At 39.4% G+C, this 22,068-nt stretch overlaps 2 protein-coding genes across 2 annotated transcripts in view; one reads left to right on the top strand and one right to left on the bottom strand.

Moving 5' to 3' along the window:
* Positions 1–3,623, top strand: part of emc1 (ER membrane protein complex subunit 1) — an 11,938-nt gene extending 8,315 nt beyond the window's left edge. The window contains exons 19-22 of the mRNA XM_088292307.1: positions 65–275; positions 345–429; positions 1,257–1,386; positions 2,104–3,623. Of these exons, the coding sequence (XP_088148433.1) occupies positions 65–275; positions 345–429; positions 1,257–1,386; positions 2,104–2,283 (606 nt within the window). The 3' untranslated portion in view covers positions 2,284–3,623. The remainder of the gene's footprint in view (positions 1–64; positions 276–344; positions 430–1,256; positions 1,387–2,103) is intronic.
* errfi1b (ERBB receptor feedback inhibitor 1b) overlaps positions 2,819–22,068 on the bottom strand; it is a 20,270-nt gene continuing 1,020 nt past the window's right edge. The window contains exons 2-5 of the mRNA XM_088292311.1: positions 14,243–14,422; positions 8,363–8,488; positions 7,605–7,678; positions 2,819–5,659 (exon numbers count right to left, since the gene is read on the bottom strand). Coding sequence (XP_088148437.1) covers positions 4,752–5,659; positions 7,605–7,678; positions 8,363–8,445 — 1,065 coding nt within the window. The 5' untranslated portion in view covers positions 8,446–8,488; positions 14,243–14,422 and the 3' untranslated portion in view covers positions 2,819–4,751. The remainder of the gene's footprint in view (positions 5,660–7,604; positions 7,679–8,362; positions 8,489–14,242; positions 14,423–22,068) is intronic.

Here is a 22,068-nt window from a genome sequence, read left to right as displayed (position 1 = left end):
CAAATCTGATTGTAGCCTTGTAAGAGAGTTTTGACATCATTGTTCGTATTTTACCCATTTGCAGTACGAATACTGGAGCACCAAGTCTCGCAGGAACGAGTTTTCAGTGATCGAACTGTACGAGGGAATGGAGCTTTACAACAGCACCGTGTTCAGCTCTCTGGATCGACCGCACGCCCCGCAGGTGCTGCAGCAGTCTTACATTTTTCCTTCGTCTATCTCCACCATGGAGGCCACGCTGACTGAGAAAGGCATCACCAGCCGCCATCTGCTCAGTGAGTTGAGTTGAGATGAATCCATATGCTGTATAAACTGCAAATTTCAACACTATTTTTTTTCTGCAGTTGGCTTGCCGTCAGGAGGAATTTTATCACTGCCCAAAATGTTCCTTGACCCTCGTAGGCCTGAAATAATATCTGAGCAGAGTCGGTAAGCACATATTTTTGTTGTAATGAGCAGTTGAGTGTTGCAATCTAACTTGCTGTGCTACGGAAAGTGAATGCCTATAGTTGACTAGCTTCCCTAGCAAAAATCCCAAAATTTTGGACCCAAGTGATAAAGATTATTATCAGTGACTCACTACGCTGGTGGAGACTCAAATCCTGCAGTGCCAGACAAAGACAGTTCATGTCCAGTCTCGTTTGAATTTTGCCAGAGAGCATATAGATGATTCAGATGAGAAGATTGGGAGAAGGTAATTTGGTCAGATGAGACCAAAATAGAACTAAGTCAACTCACCGTTTTTGGATAAAGCCGAATGCTGGATTGCAAACCATGAACACCATACTAACTCTGTAGCATAGGATTGAATACATCATGCGTTGGGGCTGTTTTTCTGTAAAGGGGCCAGGATGACTGAGCCGTGTTATGGATAGAATGAATGGGGCCATGTATATGCAATTTTGAGCCAAAAACACCTCAGTGAGAGCATTGAAGATGAAACAAATCATCTTTTAAAAAGCTACAATGTGATTTCCAGAATTTTCACATTCTGACCTCTATCATCACTTTAAATTGGAGAAATTAAAAAATCGGTGGCCGACTAAATACTTTTTGCACCACTGTCTATGTGTGTTTGTGTGTGTGTGTGTGTGTCTGTAATGAAACTAAAAGGACTTTCTTTTAATCAAAACTAAATAAAAGCTAAATATAATCCAAAACTATTATAACACTGTAACATACATATTGTCAATATACACATAATTGTTACCTACCAATGTACATTTTTAGTTTTCATACTTTGTTCTTATGTCCAGGGAGGAGAACCTGATCCCTTATGCTCCCGAGTTGATCATTCGCACAGAATGGTTCGTCAACTACAATCAAACGGTTTCAAGAGTGCGAGGAATATACACTGCCCCTTCTGGACTGGAGTCCACATGTCTGGTGAGTCTGACCTTACTGGATCTTAAGTGTTGATTTTGAGGGAGCGTCACAAGTGATGTAACAATAACCTCATGATACGAAAATTATTGCAATATTGTGGGGAGGTTGGTGATATTAAAAAAAAAAAATAATTAACAATAAATCAGCAGCGCAATGTACGTCTTACGGTCCCCTTAATATGGCATTTAGCGCGGGTCTTAAACATGCCGAATTGAAATTAAACTACTCTTACAAACTAACCACCAGAGGGTGCTGCAACTGCATAAATGGAAACCAACTTGGGCATTCTAACATATTTGCTGCTTTTAATAAAGTGAAATGACAAAGGCAATATTGTGGCAATTTTCATATCACAGTATTGCCAATATTGTTACAAAGATCACTGGTGGGAAGTAATGTCATACAAGTACTTTGCTACTATGCTTAAATATTTCTTTCAGGGAGTGTTTTGTTTTTGGTCGACGTTTCCCAACATTTAGAAAAAGATCTGTCTAAAAAGGTTTAATACATTTTTCAAGCTCTATGTAAGTTGAAAAGTTAAGTTTTAAACATGGGTGTTGTATGTAACTGAGAGCAAAAATAAAAAATAAATTTGGTGCTCAATTACATTTTAATCTGAACTTTTTACGTTTACTGAAGTAGTTCCACTCAAGTACAGAACGTGAGTACTACCTCCGCGTAACATTAAATTGAAAATGCTCCCTTCCGCTCCCACAGGTGGTGGCCTACGGTCTCGACATCTACCAAACCCGCGTCTATCCCTCCAAACAATTTGATGTGCTGAAGGACGACTACGACTACATGCTGATCAGCAGCGTGCTCTTCGCTCTCTTCTTTGCCACCATGATCAGCAAGCGGTTAGCCGAAGTCAAGCTGCTCAACAGGGCCTGGCGGTAGAGCATTCGCCGTTTGCGGCCTCGGTTTCCCAACAGTCCTGATGCTGCACATTGGACCTCAGGACGGGAAGATGATGGGGAGCAGTGGTCAAAGAAAAAAAAAGCCTATAAGGAACTGCAGGCGTGAAGGAGGAGAGTGCAGCAAGGTTCGGTGAAAGATGAATTAACGTTTTCTTTTTTTAACTTATTTGCGGGCAAAGGAAGAAGTCATGGTGGAGTAAATTTATTTTTGCCATGTTTGGATGAACTCTAAAAAAAATGTACTTGAATATAAAAACTTGCTGCAAATATTGTGAGTGAATGATGAAACCCCATTTAGCGCCTGAAGCAGTAATCCCAATCATAACATTTTTCACCATAGAGAACGACCAGGTGAACTGTTTATTTTTAAAGGGCAGCCGTCCTGTTAAGTGTGTAAGGTTGCTCAAGCTAAGCACTTGATTGGCATAGAAATGGCTAATTGAGTTACAGAATTAAGATCAAAGTACCACTAGATGATGTGCTGGGTGTAGAAAAAAAAGAGTTCTTGACACAAATTTAATTAATAAGTTATTTATAAATATATATATATATATATATTTTTTTTTTACAATTACAACCTCATAACTTCCTAACAGTGTTCACTGTGGCTGAGGTGGACACGTAACCTTCGAAAGAATGTGAGACTTGTCAGTGTAACAGAGGTTGTATTGTAAACACAGCACTGATCCTCCCGGGAGGAAACGTAACATCATATCCTACGCATACACGAACACACACATACACACTTTAGGTACTGTACTGTGTTTTGGCTGATTTTTACAAATGCAATTTATGTGTCGATTATGTTCACTGGAGATATTGTTGAGAAAAGAATCACAAAATGTACAGCATTTAAGATGACCTGTTCAGTTGTTTTCTGATTTTTTTTTGTTTTGTTTTGGGGTTTTTTAGGACAACTTTTAGTCAATTAACCTATTGAAAATAAATCAAATCATGTCGGTAATAAATGTTTCACTGTTTCATCTTTGAGATTTACAACAACCAAAATTAAGACTTTAAAATATAGATAACACATGACCAGAGCTGAAAGATAGACATAATAGAACCAGTTTTGGATACAAATATGAGACACTAAATGATTTAATTTGTTAAGACTGTGTGTTGTGCAGTGTTGTTCTTTGTTCTATCAAAACTGTCGGGCATTATTTTGAGATATATTTTTTAAATCATACATCATTTCAAGCAGCATCTTTAAGAAATAACACACAGAATGATAAGTCTGACACAAGCCCAGCTTGTTCATGCAGTAATTATTTGCTCTCATTTAAGTGTACAAAATAAATTTTAGTATCTGCTGTGCTTGGGTTGTAGCATGTTTTGTCATCGGAACGTTACAGAGTACTGGAATAAAATATTGTCCCCTAAGGAAGTTCCTCGGGAACGACAAGGCAACTAAATCCTACAACTCGAGAGAGAATACTGGAATGTTAAGAGGATTTCCAGGTTAACCTGGAACAAATACTGTGCTAATACTCACTGGCAAAATGTTAGAAAACAACAAACTCACAGTGCCGCGCTAACATAAATAATCTTAAAAAGGCATTAATTATTGAAAGATAAGGCGCAAGAATTCAGCTTGTGGATTGTCACACTTAAGCAGTCAGTCTCTCTTGGTTTAGGAAATATCCTAGTGGCGCTATCATGTCTGTATGTACTTCCAAACCCATTTGAAAGATGTGAAATGAATAATCCTTGTTATAAATGTAAATATTTCCTGAGAAAATATAAATGTCTTAATGGACTATGGGTTGATTCGCCACTGGTTTGGGGCATATTCGCAAAGAACTATGTTGCAGGCGAAGGAACTTCATTTAGTCAGGCCAGAGCCCTGTCAATTAGGGAAGTAGTGATTTGCCGCCATCTTGCGGCATCTATCAGCAATTATAAACCTTTTTAAGGTCAACGTCACGTATAGCAAATATTCACTATTTGCGTCAGGAGCAAAAAGTGGGGGAACATTATATAACCAATTGTCAGGTTATTAAAAACATTTAAAAAAACGTACTCATGAAGTATTGTACCAACATTAGTGGTTAGAGTACCAAATGGGTGGACCCAGTCCACTGATTCTTTCTACAAATGGCTAAGTGGCAACAACAGACGTCAGGGCCAACCATTGGAGGGAAAGTCCACTTAAATGACCCACACGCAAAGAAATTCAAATTTGAAAGTCGTACGTGATATGGAATGATTCCTTCTTGTGACTGTCTGACAATTCAGCCCTTAGATCACATGTCAAACTCCATCGCTGCCCGTTTTAGATGTTTCCCTCCTCCAACACACCTGAATCAAATAATAATAAATTATAAATAATTGCATCTACTCCTTATGGTGTTTCTACTCAAACTGCGCAGCTACATTATTGGTTCGGCAGAGCCTCGTTTGGGAGAGCAGCTCCCACATCAAGTTTGTGCACGGGAGTTCATTTTAAAGGTTCTGCCACTCGTTTCCCAACCTGGCGGGTTCACTCAAGAGTCGCCCTCGTCTGTCGGCCAACGTTTTTTGGCGTGGCGGGAGGAGGATGTAGTGTGTGGCGCTGGCCTGTCTGCCGTCCTTCAAAATGGGAACGATGCAGGGAGAGAGCTGAGGCGCCGGGGGCGCCCTCTCGCTCAGCAGCGACTTGCTCACATATTGCGGGTTAGCAGCAAAACTCTGTGTAGCCGGCATTACACCGTTGATGTAAATAGGGAGGCTTTTTGGACTCGGGGAACGTGGCGGGCACGGGGGCACCAGAGGCACTCTCGGCGGGATTTTGGGCGGTTTGTCATCGCTAGCCGCAGTCTTTAGGTATGTTTTCGGCGGGATAGGGATACGTGGAGGAATTTGGGGCTTCTCAGAGGGGTTGGTGGAGGAGTAGTTGTGTTTATAGTCTGGATGGCTACTCCACGAGGTATCCTGGTGGTTCTCTGCCAGGGCAACAGGAGGCCAGTCATGAGCTCTGAGCTCAGCCACTCTGCCGGTTAATTTGTCCTCTTTGCCAGGCCAGGAAAACGCCAAGGAGGCATTCCCAGGCTGCGACGACGCCCCCTGATAGGCGGGATTTACTTGACCTCTGCTCCTGCATACCATCTTAGGGCAGCTTTTCGGCAGCAGTGGCCGTCGCTCGCTGGTGAAGAACTCCACCTCATTATCCGCTGTCTCGTCAGACATGAGCTCCTCGGGGTCAGGTAATGGCGGCAACGGTTTGGCTTCTCTCTGCGGGCCCCAGAACACTGTCCATCTGTGGGAAGGACAGTAAGGCACCACCTGGTCTCCTTCATGAGGTCCAAGTGGCTTGTCCAATGGGAGGCCGTAGGAATCGGAGTAGGATGGGAACTTTGGTAGGAAGAGGTTAGCTGTGAAAGTACAGATTAAATGCATTAAATAAAGTTGGAAACATATCTTGAACTTTCAAAATTAGTTGGACACGACTTGCATTTGCCACATAACAAAAACGCACCATACGTACTGTATATTTGATTTACATAGTGTCTGGATAAGTTCAGTCTCCACCCTACAAAGAATAGCAAGGTCCACTATATTACAAGTGATATACAATGTGACAAAAGTCCATTAAGTTATGGGGGAGAGTAACATCACATCTTTTATTCCTGAACAGAGCAAAATGTTTTTTGAAGAAAAAAAACTACATTTTAATGAGTGTCAAAATTGCCACAAATATAATGCCGCCATCTGAACCCAGCGGCCTGTATCTCTCTAGTCTAGGGCCTTCCCATATTGATCAGGTTATATGATAAAAAAAATTGTCTGTCACATCCACAAGGCTGGCACACAGCTTGTTTGCTCCATTGTGGTAGTGTTTTGGGGCGAGAGGATTAAGAGTGTGTCATTGTCCAAATAATTACGGACCTATCTGTACAAGGTCTTCCTATCACTGCTTCCTTCTCGGGAGGAAATGGCTCTCAGAGAAAGAAACTTGGAAAAGCACATGCAATCCCTCAGTCGAGCTTGGTGATTGGTCAGGAAGGGGCAAAACATGCGGGGGGAGCGGGTGACGAGGAGGACCAAACAGGAAAGGGAGCGCAAACGTGTAGAAAACAAGCGCTTAACCCGTCACCTTTGTCGTCAAACATCAGCCACAACACCCTGATTAACGCAGAGAATGGCCACTATCTTAACAGAGCTTCCCATAACTTTCCTCATGGAAACATCCGACGTGGCCCAGACTGCTGGAGCAGCTGGTGACCTGGCAGGAAGAGGGTGGGGGTGGGCTTGAGGGGGGCGATAGGAACACGTCCGTGAGGCAGCTCCGTCCACCCAAAGCCTGCTGAGCAACTACATGACTTTCTAACCCTATAGGCATGGCTTCTCAATCATCTTGCTTATCTAAGAATAACAAAGACTCCATCTGAAAAATAAGCTATCACAATTTGCTCTTAGATAAGGCACGGAGCCATATTTTTTCACTTAAGCTAAAGCCAAATTTGACACCACAAGCCTCATAGTTTCATAACATGCTAATATGTCATTATTAGAATTAGGGCCTATTTGATAAAAAATGTTTTAGGCCAAAACTGATTCCGATATTTGGTTGAGTCAAATTCCGATAATAAATTAAACTGCTGATTAATAAATAAATATATAAAAAATAAAAGAGCTTTTTTTTGGGCCCTTAATGCAAAATAAATAAATAAATAAATAAATAAATAAAAGAAAAAGTGAATTATATTCGATATCTCTATCTATTTTATATCTCAGTGTATTATATTTTTAAATGTGTATCATTTGAAAGTGTTTAGAGATAAAGATAAAGACATTTATAATTTATTGCCAAAAACACTATAGAAATATGCCTACGGCGTATTTAAATAGGGTATTTCTATATTGATGATTTCATTTATTGCATAGACAATGGCACAGCATTACCAATCATTTCAATTGAGAAAGATAATTTGAGATTCAAGTATTTAGAGTGACAAGCGTGGTCTCGGAATTAATTCACCTCAAGTCACCACTGTATCACATTAGAGGGAGAAAAGTCTTGAGACAAATTTGATTTGTACAATCAATTATTGGTTTAGTAATAATTTTTGTAATGTGCACATAATTCATGGGACAGGTATTTGTTAGGAAAGAAATTTAACAGGCTTTGAAAAACAATTAAGTACCGCAAGAGGACTTCCAACTTGGTATGTAAGAAACTGTTCTCATCTCAGGGCAACTAGCAGTTAGAAAAACAACCTTCATATTAGTGAATAAGTGAGTTGTAAACAAGGGTGCATTCGTTCCGAATATTGGTATGGATAAACATAATATTAAAATAATATGAAGAAGACTTACAGTTGCATTCTTGGACCATTTGATGCTCAGTCAGGTTGTGTTGGACGTGGTCGCTAGGCAGGCCCAAGCACATTCTGCAAAGCAAGCGTAGGTTGTGAAGTCTACACAAGAGTCGCGCACGTGTCAATCAGTTGTGCACGTAACCCGTCCTGAGTGAGTCATTACATGTATCGCAGCGAGAATGACGAAATGTGCTCCAGCCTGTGATGTGCTGCACGTTTCAATCAACAATGGTTATTACAGTTAAAAGAAAATAGCTAAATAAATAAAATTAAATCAATAAAAAAAATTATGAAGTCAAATAAAAATGAAAATTCTTTTTAAAAAAAGAAAAACTATCTGAAAATAATTGTTGTATTTTTAAAACTCATTATAATCATCGCAAAAACATCCCTCGTTTCATCTTTGTCAGAAAATACCACACAATTTCTTTCATGGTTCATTTTAAGTGTATTTGTTTCGGTATTGCTATACATCCGTATAGAAGAAGGAAGTTTGTATTGCAAATTACTTCATTACACAATTTCATTTTATTTTGCACTCAACAAACACTCCATATATTTAAAAAAAATAAAACTAATACTAAAATAAAGCATTTTTGAAAAATAAAATATACAAAAATTAACAAACTTGCCCTGAAACCGAATTCAAACTAATTCGATTCAAAAAACAAAAGTTAATACAAAATAAAAACTATAATAAAAGATCCCAAACTATCATGACCTTGCAGTAAACATGTTTGCTGCGTGTCCACGTACCTGCTGATGTCATGTCGTCCCCAGTAGTTATTCTCACTCATGTTGTGGGATCGGCAAGGTAGTAGGTTTGTTTCAGAAAACATTCAGGTTTCTCCATTTAACCCATTGCACTCACTGCAACCGGCGCTGTTGAATCCAAACAGGAAACACAAACACAGTTATTGCCCAAGTCCAGATTGGACTGCTTTCAATTTTAATTACTGTACCCTAGTGAGTTATTTTTCATCAGTTGCTCAAATTCTTGCCAGTGTGTGTGTGTGTTTTTTTTTAAACAAGACAAGACAGGTTGAATAAAAAGTAAGCAACCAAGCAGCAAACTTTTTGTCTGTGGCAACAAAAGGTTAATAGGTGTGTAGGCAAAACTTTTAGGGTGTAATGATTCACAAAGCTCCCCGTTTGGTGTGTCGAGACGGTCGCATTTGCAAATTGACTCAAACTCCCAGATCGATATCGTAAAAATGGCAGAATCGGAATGGCAAAACTACTTTATTATTTGTAGGAGTAAGCATTATGCGGAATCCTCCCATCGAATGAAGTCATGTCGAATTGTGACCATTTGCTATAATTGATGCCGAGAAATGAGAAAGAAAAAAAATATTCAAAAAAACATGTAAACACTCAATATGTTTTCAACAAAAGACGGTGTGAAAGGGAACCCCCTCAAAACAAACACCTCCATTACCCCCCAATAATAAAAAAATACAGGAAATGTATTACGTTAAGCTCTTTAAGCACGCTTTTAAAATAATACAAACACATATTGAGAGAGAGCAACAGCAACGGATAACTATGCAGATATCGCGCAAACATTGTGACAGTAGAGTGGCTCCCTCAATGTTTACAATAAAAAAAATTGAAATTGGATCAAATTGAACTTTTATGGCATACTAACGTGCTGAAGCACAGTGGCTGGGAATCGCCGAACTAGTCACAACCAAAACAAATCAATCGAGCCGTGTGTCAGCTTATTGCCATCTGCCTGCGGACAATTGCACAAGCGCCGGGTCAGATGTGGGAGAGCGAGTGGCACCGCTCGCCACCCTCCTTCATCTGTGTGGCCATGAGAGCGTGCAGTATCCGCCCTCACAACAGTGGCTGATTGTTTAGCATTCCTCTGATGCTGAATGATAAGCTTCAACATGGCACATCCGAACCCCCCCTGGACCCACGCATGCACACATTCCCATACAGTCTCAAAATCATTTCCCGACCGATGACGAATATAGTAGTTAGTAATGTGCTTTCATTCGTAGTGTTTTTGTATGGAAAACTGCAACAGGCATTTCAAATCAAAGGGACGATGCAAATCACTCTTGCGCAATTTATTAAATGACTCAATTTTTTTAAGGTACCATTCATACGGCTCATAGGGCAATGAGAAAATGAGCACGTCAGTCATGAAGATTATTCACAATGATTAATTCTGTAATCGAATTATTACTCTGGATAAAAATAAAAAATTCATCCAGTATTAGAAACACATGCCTAACAAGAATTTCAGACTATTTTGGCCTTATTTTGTAAAGTGTGAGTGTGCGTGTGTGTGTTGGTGGTTGATTCGTTAATACACACAAAATAGGATCATGTAAGACTGCAGATGTTTTAGGTTGTGTGTTCTGTTGGGTTATCGTTAATATTTTGTTATATGTTACGTAAAGCGCTTTGGTACAGCTGCAGCTGGAGATGAGTTAAATTCAGCTGAGTTATAGAGCCGCAATGGTTAAACAAATAATGTAAAGAATTCCATTGCAGAAAAGTTGAAACTTTTAGTCTCTAATGCAATTTTTTTTTTTATCCAACGACTTGACTAATCAATGAAATACAATTGGTAAAATACTGAATTTAATTTTTTTGTTCGATTGCTGATGCCCTACTTTTTATTTTATATATATAGGCAAAAAAATTACAACACTCTTTGAGAGTACTCTGTTTAACAATACCGCTTAGTGTTTCTTTTGCACATTTAATTACTTCCTTTCTCAGTCAAGTCGTATTACTGGGATGAACAGTTGCCTACTGGATTGCAATCCTATTGTTATTGAAGGCGAAAATGTTATGATAATATATGTAGTGTATTGTGATTCACTCTGCAATTCCCACCACTAATGAAATCTACAACTAGTGTAGTGGGTTAAACAATGCAGAACATGCATAACAATTGCCATCCAACAAAAAACAAAATAAGGTCCCACTCATCTATTTGGATTTTTATATCACTCTTCCCCCGAAAAAGTAAGTGGCATCAAATCCGCCCAGTGAGCGTCGGAGATGGAGGAATTGTAGCACCAGTTGGCTCAGCATGCATGAATGGAGCCACTCTCAGCTATAAATGGGCCTTTGTGACGCTTTGGAGTGCCATGAAGCAGGCCTGAGAATGCAAGTGAACTCTCCCATGAGGTGAGGACAGAAGATACACCATGGAGACCAGCGGACATAGCCCGACTATGAACTGGAGGACCAACCAAAGGGGAAACCGCTTATTTGATTACTGATGGGCTATTTGTTACTAAACTAACCTGCAGAGGACATATATGTACCAAGCAAAATATTAGGTACACCGAATGAGATCCAATAAAAGAGCCAGTCAGTTGCTGCGCAGTTCTATTCAGCGGCAAACTACGATAATATTTGTTTACACCAAGTACCACCTCAAAAATGACTTGGCTCTCCAAGTAACAGCAACATGACCAACATTAAATTACATTGGCGCGGTAGGCCTCAGTTTTTAACAAAAACGATAGAGCAGTTTTGTTCCTCAAAGTATATTTTGTGTCATTGTAATAATATAAGAGACATAGTTTGAACGATCAAAATTAATTAACACTGCGCTAAACCACAGCAACAAACAAATTAATATTTAGAATATTGTGTGAACCAAAATGTACTGCATGTCAGTTCAATAGAAATTGTACCAAAATAAATATTGGAAAAATAACTTTATTGTACTTAAAACTAGGGCCCAGAGATCCGATTTTTTTTAGTCCGATTTAGATAATTTGGCAAATTTTGATAACTGATTAATCAGCCGATTCATTTAAAAATATATATTATGAATGAATTCGTTTTTGGGGGGGGGGTCCAATAAAAGATGAATTACAGGCAGAACATTTGAATAGTTTACAATGTCCGTTAGTATTTGTTTAATTTTACCACAGAAAGAAAAATTGGCAAAAATTGGCTGATATATTGTTTTTTGTTTTTTCTTCTTGTGGGAGTGGGTTCGAATGCCATTATCTTTGTCTTGTGTTCTAAATGTGTAAATTGTACCAATCAGAGTGTGAAGAAAACTATTTTAATTGAATTAATTCCAATAATGTTGTGTGCATTATTAATGTAACGGGTTCACGTTCAGCGTACATGACATTAAAAGGTTGTTAATAATTGTCAAGAATACCAGTGGATTCAGATTAATTTGGATTATTAATTCAAGTAATTCGAAGAATCATTTATATTTCCAAACTACATTTAATCACAGGCAGGCTAAACTATTTCAGCTTCTCATCACAGAGATGTTATCCATTTTTTCATATTTCTGTTCAAGGGTTCTGTTCTGCAGTTCATAAGGCTTTTCCAGATGGGACTGGCAGAGTGAATTTTTCATATCATACAATTACAACGAAAGGCTGCTCCCCAATTAATTGCCTTACTATCGTCCACTGAAAGGTCACAGCGCTAAAGAAATGACAGTTGATGTCGCTCAAGTATTTATTTTCACGACGATATAGTTCCATCATGAGGTATCGTTCGGTTTGGTACAGAACATTCTGATTTCTTAAATTTTCCACCACAAGTGTGTAAGCGGGACATGGACAGAGGCACAAGCTCCGTAAATAGCAGCAGCAGGACAGCAAGTACTCCACCAGAACCCTTCAGATTGCAGTTTCTTTGCGCAACGCATACAGCAAATTGGAGAACAACAAGTTCTCAAGTACGGAGTCTGCAATGATACCCATTTTACCCAAATTGATACGCAATAGAGCAAAAAAATAAAGCAAGCTGGACACAACTCACCATCATGGAACTCAGAGCGTTGAACCTTTTTCACTCTTATTGTTGCTTTTTTTTGTCCTTCTATTTTGAAATACATTAAGGCGCCTTTTGGTTAAAAAAAAATGGAAAATAAGCCTTGTTCTTCAGACAATGACTGATTCAAAAACAAAAAAATTACTTAATTCAAACTAATCATGAATCAGCATGGTCGCGCAAATAAAGGCTTCCTCTCAAATAAGCACATTGTACCCTCTGCAGTCGATTAAGCGGAAACAAGCCGATGTACCAGGAAAAACCCATACGAGCACAGGGAGAAAATGTGAAGAAAGACTGGTGTGAGCCCACAACCAGTTTGCTGTCTGTCTCATCATGTTACATTTCAGGTCAAGTTGACCTTGTAGTGACGCAACAAAACCGATGCCCGTATTGGTAACGGTGCCTATACCTGCCAAAGAAAATGCTCTGATGGAAGGCCCATCACTGACAGGAAGTGAAAAACACTTCTGGGCCATGAGTAATAATCTAAAGAAAAACAGAAGGTACAACAGTAATAGAGTGTGTTCCTTTTTTTTTTTGCTGCATTCATACACTGTTGAGCAAACGACTTAATAGCACATTTGTAACCTCAAACATTATAAGTACAGTCCATTTTGCATGAACATCATTTCTCGTCCATAAATCTAATGAAGGACAGTAATTATGGCGTGCCTGTGTCGCAATGTATTCTCAGTAGTGGGAAGTGACTAAGTACAAATACTTTGTTATAGGACTTTAGTAGATTTCCTTCAGCATATATTTTTCTGATGAGTTTTTACTTTTACACCCTATTTTGTTATCTCCGTGCCTCTGTACTTTCCAATCCTGACTATGTCCCAAAAAAGGTTGGTTATCGCAAAGATCTTGGTCTCATAACATGGAAAAGAATAGAGACATGAAGGAACATGCCATGAACCAATGATGTGACAGATTCAAAGAGACTAATTATTCCCCATCCATCCAATTGTGTGATGCTTGTTTCTTGTCTTTTCAATTCAAGCATGATGTAAGTTAATAAAAAAACGGAAACAATTTTGTATGGAGAGTTTTTTCCCCCATTGAGCCAATTTACTAGCAAGTTTTTTTTTTTTTCAAGCAATGTTTTTACTTTTACTTAAGAGTTGAATCAGCACTTTTATACAAGTACTTCTATACATCAAAATATGAACAGTATATTACAGTACACTGTAGACCGTGATTCTCAACTTGTGTGCCTCTGCAAATTAGTGTGCTGGGAAAGATCATCAAGTGTGCTGTGGAAAATTATTCAATGCCAATTATTTTGACAAAATGGTATTATTTTCTAATATCTATGTTTTGATTAAATTATGCCAACCACATATAGTAACAGGCAAAACAATTAAATGTGCTTTCACTAGATGACTGAAGGTACATACTTAACCTGTCTATCCCCTTTTTGTGAATTGTTTTGCTAAGTGGCGAGCTGTGATTTTTTTTCCCGATTTGAAATATTTGCCTTGGCTCCAAAAAGGTTAAGACACTGCTGTAGTGTATGTTAGAGAAAATGTCTATGTGTATAGCGTCTCTAGCGGTAGGTCGCGGAGATGCAGCGTTGGCTCGGCAGGTCTTGCTGCGAGTCTTTATTAGAGTAAGAGCACATTCTCACGTTAATAACACTCTAATTACACGAAGTGCACCACTCGCAGTTCATCGCCACAGCTAGGAGAGAAAATGCGTGTGAGTTAGTAGTCGCTCACTCATTTATTCGCCGAAAATTCACTCGAGGCAGTCTAATTAAAGAAAATCACAACGTCCCTCTTCGCATTGGAATGGCGACTGTTCAGCGGTCGACTCGATATTAATACATTCAGGCTTGTACGAACGTTCACTCACCGACTGTCAGTCTCTGCTCCATCTGTCGTTCATATCCATATCGTAGCCATGTGCATAAGGATATGACAACAACAGTGTGAAGTGCGCTCATTGTGGCCGTGTGACGTCAGCACGTCTCGTTATATATGCGCTCGGGTCCTCAAAACTCCACCCAGCATCCTCTTAAAGGAGAAACGCTCCCTAAAAGGTCAACACAAAAAGCATCAATTTAGGACCTTTTGCAACATGACGTCACGCTTTGCAAACGCATTGATTTCGCCATGAGTAAACACCTTTACGTCATTTGACCAGGGTAAATGGCTTGACTCTGTTGTAAGAATTGCATCAGTTGGATACGCAAATACATTGTACCTTCTGCCATTTACTGGAAGAGCATTGAGTTGTTCCGCCTTTGACTAAACTTTATCGGAATGGTTTAATGAACCTAATAGTTCATCGTTTGTAGTAAATAAATAAGAATTAGATATATTGTCTTGTTGCTCAAGCAGGCATGTTCATTTAGCACCCTATTAACTGTTTTTCATTTGATTGTTTTATATGGCCAAGGTTTTTTTTTTTTAGAGATACTTAAAGTGTGTTACTCGAAATACTTGTGGTGCGTGGTCTTCCTCCAGTGCACAGGTGTCAAACTCAAGGCCCTGGGGCAAACTCTGGTCTGCCACATCATTTTATGAGGCTTGCCAAAGCAAATCTAGCATCTCAACTTCCTGGATGACTGCTAAAATATATATCAAAATGACTCATTGTTACATTAAATAAATAATGACGTTATGACAGTAAAATAAACAATGGTTAAAATAATGCCATCTGAAAAGTATTTCTGCATCAATTTGTTGTGGAATCTATATGTGATAATGTGAGGAGGTGATTATGCATTTATGTGATTTCACAGTCATAACGGCCCTCTGAAGGAAACTGTAACTACAATGTGGCCCGTGACAAAAATTAGTTTCACACCCGTGCTTTAGCGGCACATAAAAGAGTCACTCCATGCAACATCTGCAGCGCTGCAATGCCATTTACCTGCAATTCAAATTTCAAATCGCAGCACAACTAGTTCATGAAAATTAGTTGCAGAACCTCACATAGTGCCTCACAGTTCAGTGGCAAGGTTAGCAGTGATCCTTGTGCAATGGTTGAGGGAAAATTGCCCTTCATGATGAAGTGAAGCAATTTCCGTGTGACCTGTTTGTATGTGGGTGGCTTTTGGCGACGCTTCAAAGAAAAGATGTGACTTTTCTTGAAATTATTCTGTATTACAATCCTTACAAAGGAATGTTGTATGAAATATGGAAATAACAACAGGAGTGGAAAAATACACAAGCTGTAGTTTGATAACAGGTAGTCTTCTGCGTACGTGACTGATGGACTAACTTCTGTGACACACAGGAATCGATCCTCCTCCTCCATAGAACAAGCACACCTTGTTTTTCACGTCAGCAATATTTACTTTGAGAAACGTCAACATACCCTTTCCTGTGTCAGTCCACTTTACTCATCTAGCTAGCTACCAAGGCCAAGCTAGCAGAATCAATGGCTAACTGAACTGTTATGATTGCTATGTTCTGAAGTTTCCATTGGACACATTGTCAAGTAAATGTAAATACATTTTAGATTTAGAATCAGAATCAGAGTAATTCCAGCTCATGCTAGCTGTAAAGCAAAATTCACAACAGGCGTTTGATGAATGAAATAACGAATATATTTCCTAGTTCAATTGGAACTTCATTAAGCTGTGCACATTTTGACATTATGAGACCATGATGAAACCTTAAAAGGGACCAGCAGTATTCAAACCAGAGATTCTCAAAAGGTAGTGGGCATGAACTTACTGGAAGAGCCACAGAAAGGCAGTGGACATCCTTGGTAACGCCTGGTGTGAATTTCGCTATTGTAAAAGAGTGAAACATCATACATTCGAAAGTTTAGAGAAGGTCAAATTAAGTTCATCTGTAAAGGTTATCGTTATTGTCCCAATCACACTTATTGGCACCCGAGCCTGAGTCTGTATCTGACGATAACAAGTTCCTATCCGATGTCTCGGCAACACATTAAAGGGGAAGTCAACGCCTGAAAAAATCTTTGCAATAAAATCTTCTTTGCGTCTTCACTCGTCCAAACATGGCATTCTGATTAATATTGTGTTTTTGGATTCAGTCCAACCGTTTTTAGCCATCTCAGGGGGTAGCGGGAACTTTTTTAAAAAGTCAATATTTAATTCTCTCAGCGAGTTTTCAGTGTAATTAACGTCCATGTTTTTGGACTGTGGGAGGAAGCCAGACAGAACCCACACAAGCGCAGGGCGAGTGTGCATGTTGTCCCAGCAGACACAAATGCAAACGTGAAACCTTCCCAAGAGGGCTGAACACTGGGCCACTGAACTACAGATCAAATAAATCAATAAAAAAAAAGATACCAGATGACTCAGTGAACTCAGTTGCTCCCATCTATTTTGTTCATCTTTTCTGCTGAGCTTGCGGCAATAAAAATAAAAACATACACTGTATATCAAGGAGTGGTTTACACCCCTGTGTATCCTGTGTGTTTAAACTCATCCAATGAAAATGTCGTGCAACAGTATTGCTGCAATCACTCACTGTTAGTTTGCTCAAATACTCATCGCTTGACAAACATGCTGTTCGTTCCACACCCTGTAGTGTCATCCCACCATTGGAAGTAAATCAACGGCAGACCTGCCAACCATTTAGCAGTGTTCTTAGATGGACAAAATGGTCAAACGCCAACCACCACAGAACTCGTTCATTCTCTTACGGGCTATAAACTGTCCATACAGAAATGACTTCATTCATTTTCAATGGTTATTTTCTGTAATTGTTATCCTTGATAGTCAACTTAAGGTCGACGTACCAGAACACTCTGTGTCCTAACAATGGTTCTTGCCTTGCCATAAATACTCAAATGGATTTTTGACCAGATCAGTCAAATAGTACAATTTTGTAAAATCTCCACTAGTATTAGTAGCGCACTCTTGTCAACTAGGGCCAATTTTTGTGTCCTCTAATTTAATGCATCGTCACAAAAAAACTATCAGACGTCAGTTCTGTTCAGTGTTACGTGGTGACTGGCCAGGCTGTGTTTTGGGGCTTTGGCTGCAGTAGAAAAGCTCAATTCAATCACTACTCTGTATTAAATACAAATGAGAAAGAAAGGGGAAACAGGGCCATCTGCCATCACGCATTAAATTCAGAAATCCTCACACTGTACTAAGTATGCATTAATCTGGCGTCTGGATTTTCAAGTTGCTGAGTTGATGCCGGATTTGACATTATTGCCACATGGGCGAGCACGTTTGCTAGGCGGCCCTATGTGGGCGCCTGTGGCGACCCGGGATGCTCAGAGCTGTGGGGGTTGTTGTCAGGGCGGGCCGATCCGATCTCCCATTGGGGGAGGTCAAGTCATTTCCTGTTCTGAGAGCCGCTGCGTCCCTCACAGCTGTCAGTTCAGTCAGAAACCCAACTCCCACATTTGGAGCCTCTTTTCGTGTGCATTCTTCGATAGGAGGCATTGCTGTGAAGGAGGAACTCACTGTACAAAACGATGGCAAACAAGGTCTTGCTTTCATGTACTGTAATTCAAGGTTTGGAGCTGCTGAGTCTTAGCATTTATGGTGAGTGGGTATATTTGCAGCTATCCGAAGATTGCTATGATACATGATATGATATGTTATCTATAATAGATAACCAGAGTATAAACATTGTATTTAGACAACAGGAACAAGGAACTTTTGAAGGGATGTTATGTAAATTTAATTATAGGGTGTTTTATAAAGCCTTGAAAGTTCCTTGCAGAGTCACGAAATACTTTCTTTTTTTTTTTAATGTTTTGTTTCAAGTATCAGACGTGAACCATCACCATTCGACAGCTTTGGCTTTACAGTTTTTGCAAGCACATCACGGCTCGCCAATTGACATTGGAGCATCATTCCAAGATGGGTGCCGGGCAAGAAGTTATTCAGTCCCAGACTATCTTTTCTGTCCCCAACTGAAGTTGAGCGCTAGTTTATGAAGCTTTATGGCAACCACGCTGCTCCAACTTTTTGGTTCTTAAGCATCATAATCTTGTGCTTGAAGCCATCGTGCAACCTGAAGTCAGTATTGACAAAGCTTAATTGCTCTCCAACGCAGCTGCTAAATTGAGCTTTTGTAGATGCTGAGTTCCAGTGCGGCCTGCTGGATAGACTTTACTCAGAGTTTTGTGTTTTCGTCTGTGGTAGCAGGCCGTCATTGTCGGATCTTGTCAAGAACACATCCTGTTTCAAGAAACTTCCTATGGATTGCGTATATTTTACAACATGTTGAAGTAGTCATGTGACAGCCTGTAACATTCGTAAACTGTGACAGACGTCTTGCTAGGTAGCAATTTTACAGCGCTACACCAATGTCAATTGGTGACAAACGCCCATTCACACCTAGAGACAAATTAGAGCCTTTAGTGAAAGTCTATGATAGACTGATGGATGAACTTTATAGTGCTGCCAGACAAGACTGGAACAGAATGAGGTTCCACCGTATCGGTCTTCCATCTGAATGTGGATGAAAAAAAATGTTTGTGTTAACATACGTGCTCCATGGTAAATACATCTGTGCTGGGTTGATTTGCTGACACAGTGTCACGGGGATTTATCTTATCGAAGAACCAGCTGTGTACAAACATGTAATAGTAATTACAGACAGACTGGTGTTTTCACAGTCTACCCACTACACTTGAATTCCTTGCTATTCCTTGCAATGTGCCTGAATTTATATCACAAGCTCAAAGTTGAGTCTTTTAATGTTTTATAAAAAAAAGATGTGTGGGTCATTGGTGAGAATGAAGAAACACAAACTATTTATTGAGTTGATGAGTAATCTGATTTGCCAGGCGACAAAATGGTGAAACTAGGTGCGGCATCATCAAACACTTGAGAAACTCTCAAGATTTTCTATCTGTGCACTCCCACCCACGATTTCCGTCGGCCTGACATGGAACAATAATGATTTGATTCAAACTGCAATTTTTTTCTTTCTTCAGTCATATATAAAACATTTTATTGCCACCTACTGCAGAACATGATTTGAAAAACACAGCTTTTTTTTTAACCTGTAATTGAAATGTTTTATTTTTTAATTTTTTATCAGCGCTAGCAAGTAGGAGGAAGCAGGAAAGAATTGAGCTCCTCGGATGTCTGAGTGGGCCTCGCAGCACCACCTTTGACCTCATAGCGTGAGGGGATACAGCTCAGTTATCAAATAATCAACCACCACCTGGAGGAGAACGCGGAGGTGGACTGACCGAGGATTGATGGGTTCCTTTTATCGTTGGATTTAAGGGGAAAAAAATGACAGTTATAATTTTCTAGCGCATGAATAACTTTCAGTATGGTGCAGTACAGTTCCATCCATTTTATATACTGCCTGTCCTCATTTGCGTAATGGCTTGAACTGGAGTCTATCCCAGCTCACTTTGTGCGAGAGGGGGAAAAACTTAACAATCATTTAAAAAATATTTTACTGTATTTTTCTATACTGTAACATTGTCACATGTGGGAAAGGAAAACCTCAGTCACTGATAAACATTTCTGACGTTTCGTCATCACCGACACTACAGTAAAACGTAAACACAAACAAGGCCCTGGCTATGACTTTTGATATTTCATGCTTTCAATTTTGTTTGTCTTCAAATACGGTTTAAGGAGCAGGTTTTAAATCAGTCGAAAGGTGTTTAAAGCCTGTGGTAATAGTAAAACTACAGCGAGACAATGTTTTTATATGCTTCCATATTTCACATTGTCTTCTTTTCAGAACTCTAACAAAAGTGTTGGTACAGTTCCATTTACGGTAAGCAAGAAAATCCCGCAATTGTCGCTAGAGCCTATCCCAGCAGTCTATGGGTGAAAGGCGCACGACACCCCAAACTGGTCCCCACCCAGTCGCGGGGTACACACAGACTCGGTCACAGAGTGGGAACCAATTCCACGCTACCCGCACACAAGTCAGGTAAGTGTATCACTACACCACATTTTAGAATGCTTTGATAACAAATCACAAATACTGTTAAGTATTGAAATGTAAAGTGGAAGAAATTTTAATTTCAAGAAGAAAAAAAAGTTTTCATCTTTACAAGAGCAAAGAGGATCTGATTTGTCAAGATAAAGACCCAAGAATAGTCAGATTGACATAACATTGTCATAATAAAATCAAAGTTGAACAAGTGAATTTCAAAAATACAACTTTATTCTTGTAATATTAGAAACAATATTACTTTGCTCGAGTAACAACTTTTACTGCCTCCTTTTATTCTGGAAAAGATGCCATTATTCTCTTAAAAGATACAGTCTAAAAATAGTACATCTTTTGTTCTCAAAAACAGGAATTCAATCCTGTTCCTTATTCTAGTAAAACACAATTCAAGATTTATGCGGTGCGTCACAATCATATCAGGATTTTTAGACTTGCAAAGCTAAGGTCGGCAGATGGAATTTTAATATGCATGCTTTAGTTACACGCCTGCCATATGTATCATATGTAGGGAAACGCGTTTTTAAAAATGATTTGACGTAATTTAATGCAAATTATTTTGCAGACTTTCAAGCCGTGACATTTTAACCCATGGACCACTACTCTATTTCACAGATTAATGGCGATGTCATCACTGACTGCACTGAATTTTATTAGCAATGGAAGAATTTGTGTGTGCGCGTGTGTCCCTACCCGCTACATAGCTCACAATCCTAGGACATGACAAAGTAACTAGTTCCTTTTCCCTGTATTTCTCCTTTGGTTCTTCCAACCTCTACTCCAGTTTCTTCCTTTGCTTGACTCAAGCTCCATCATTTCCTGTTGACTCACCATGAGCAAGAACTATTATTGGACTATTAATTGAGCAGAAAATTCACCACACGCCACAACTCGCCACAGCATGTCTCTGGAAAAAAGAGAAACAAGAGGAAAAACTCTAAAGATCTGTTTCTGAAACCTCGCTATGACAGTGAGGTAAATGGTTTTAACCACGTCAGCCAATAAACATCCATTGCTCTGGGCTGTTCGAGGAAGTGTCATCGGTGATTTAAGAGGGCGGAAGTGATGCCATGATGAGGTTAAAGCCCACGTAAAAGCGTCGGCGGCATGTGCCCCCGTGTGCGAGGGAGCGGCGCAAGGGGGGGTGAAGGTTTTGGAGGGGGCGTTGCTTTCTGACAGTTGACTCATTCAAAAAACAGCCTCACAGTGCAAGCTACTGGAGCAAATCAGGCCCTTGTGTGTGTGAGTGCGTGTGTTTTGTTGTGAGGACTAAATGACTCCGGATAATACAACTACAATTTGACCTTTAGCTCTGAGTTAACGTGCCTGTAGGTTATACGTACTGTACTGTAATCGGATACTCTACTGAAGGCCAGTTTAGTGTAACCCTACACACGCATCGGGTCAAGGTTTGTAGTGATTCAATCATGATATCATGACGCTACACACCCTTTTTGCCACTGTAGACCTGCGGAGCCTGTTCTAAAAAGTATCCTATTTGTAGGGTATCCTCTAGCTTTTAGAAGCAGTATATTCTATTCGAAACAATTATGTATTTTGAAATCTTCATTTATAATAGATGCAAATTTTAAGTTCAGGAAAGAAATATAATCTCCTTGGTATATAATGTAATATACCACCGTGAACTTGTGAACAATATAAAAAAACACAATCACTGTATTATTATCATTCCAAGAGTATTCTAAAAAAAAAAGCATAATTAAGAGATACAACATCAATTAAAAACACTGCTCTACAAGTGAAACGGTTTGAAAATATATAATGTGGTTTGATACTTTATTTCACACA

This window comes from Idiotropiscis lumnitzeri, chromosome 3 (genome assembly GCF_059441095.1).
Source record: "Idiotropiscis lumnitzeri isolate Australia: NSW breed Sydney's pygmy pipehorse chromosome 3, RoL_Ilum_1.0, whole genome shotgun sequence".
NCBI lineage: Eukaryota > Metazoa > Chordata > Actinopteri > Syngnathiformes > Syngnathidae > Idiotropiscis > Idiotropiscis lumnitzeri.
The sequence above is the reverse complement of the archived record's forward strand: the minus strand, read 5'-3'. Positions and strand labels throughout refer to the sequence as shown.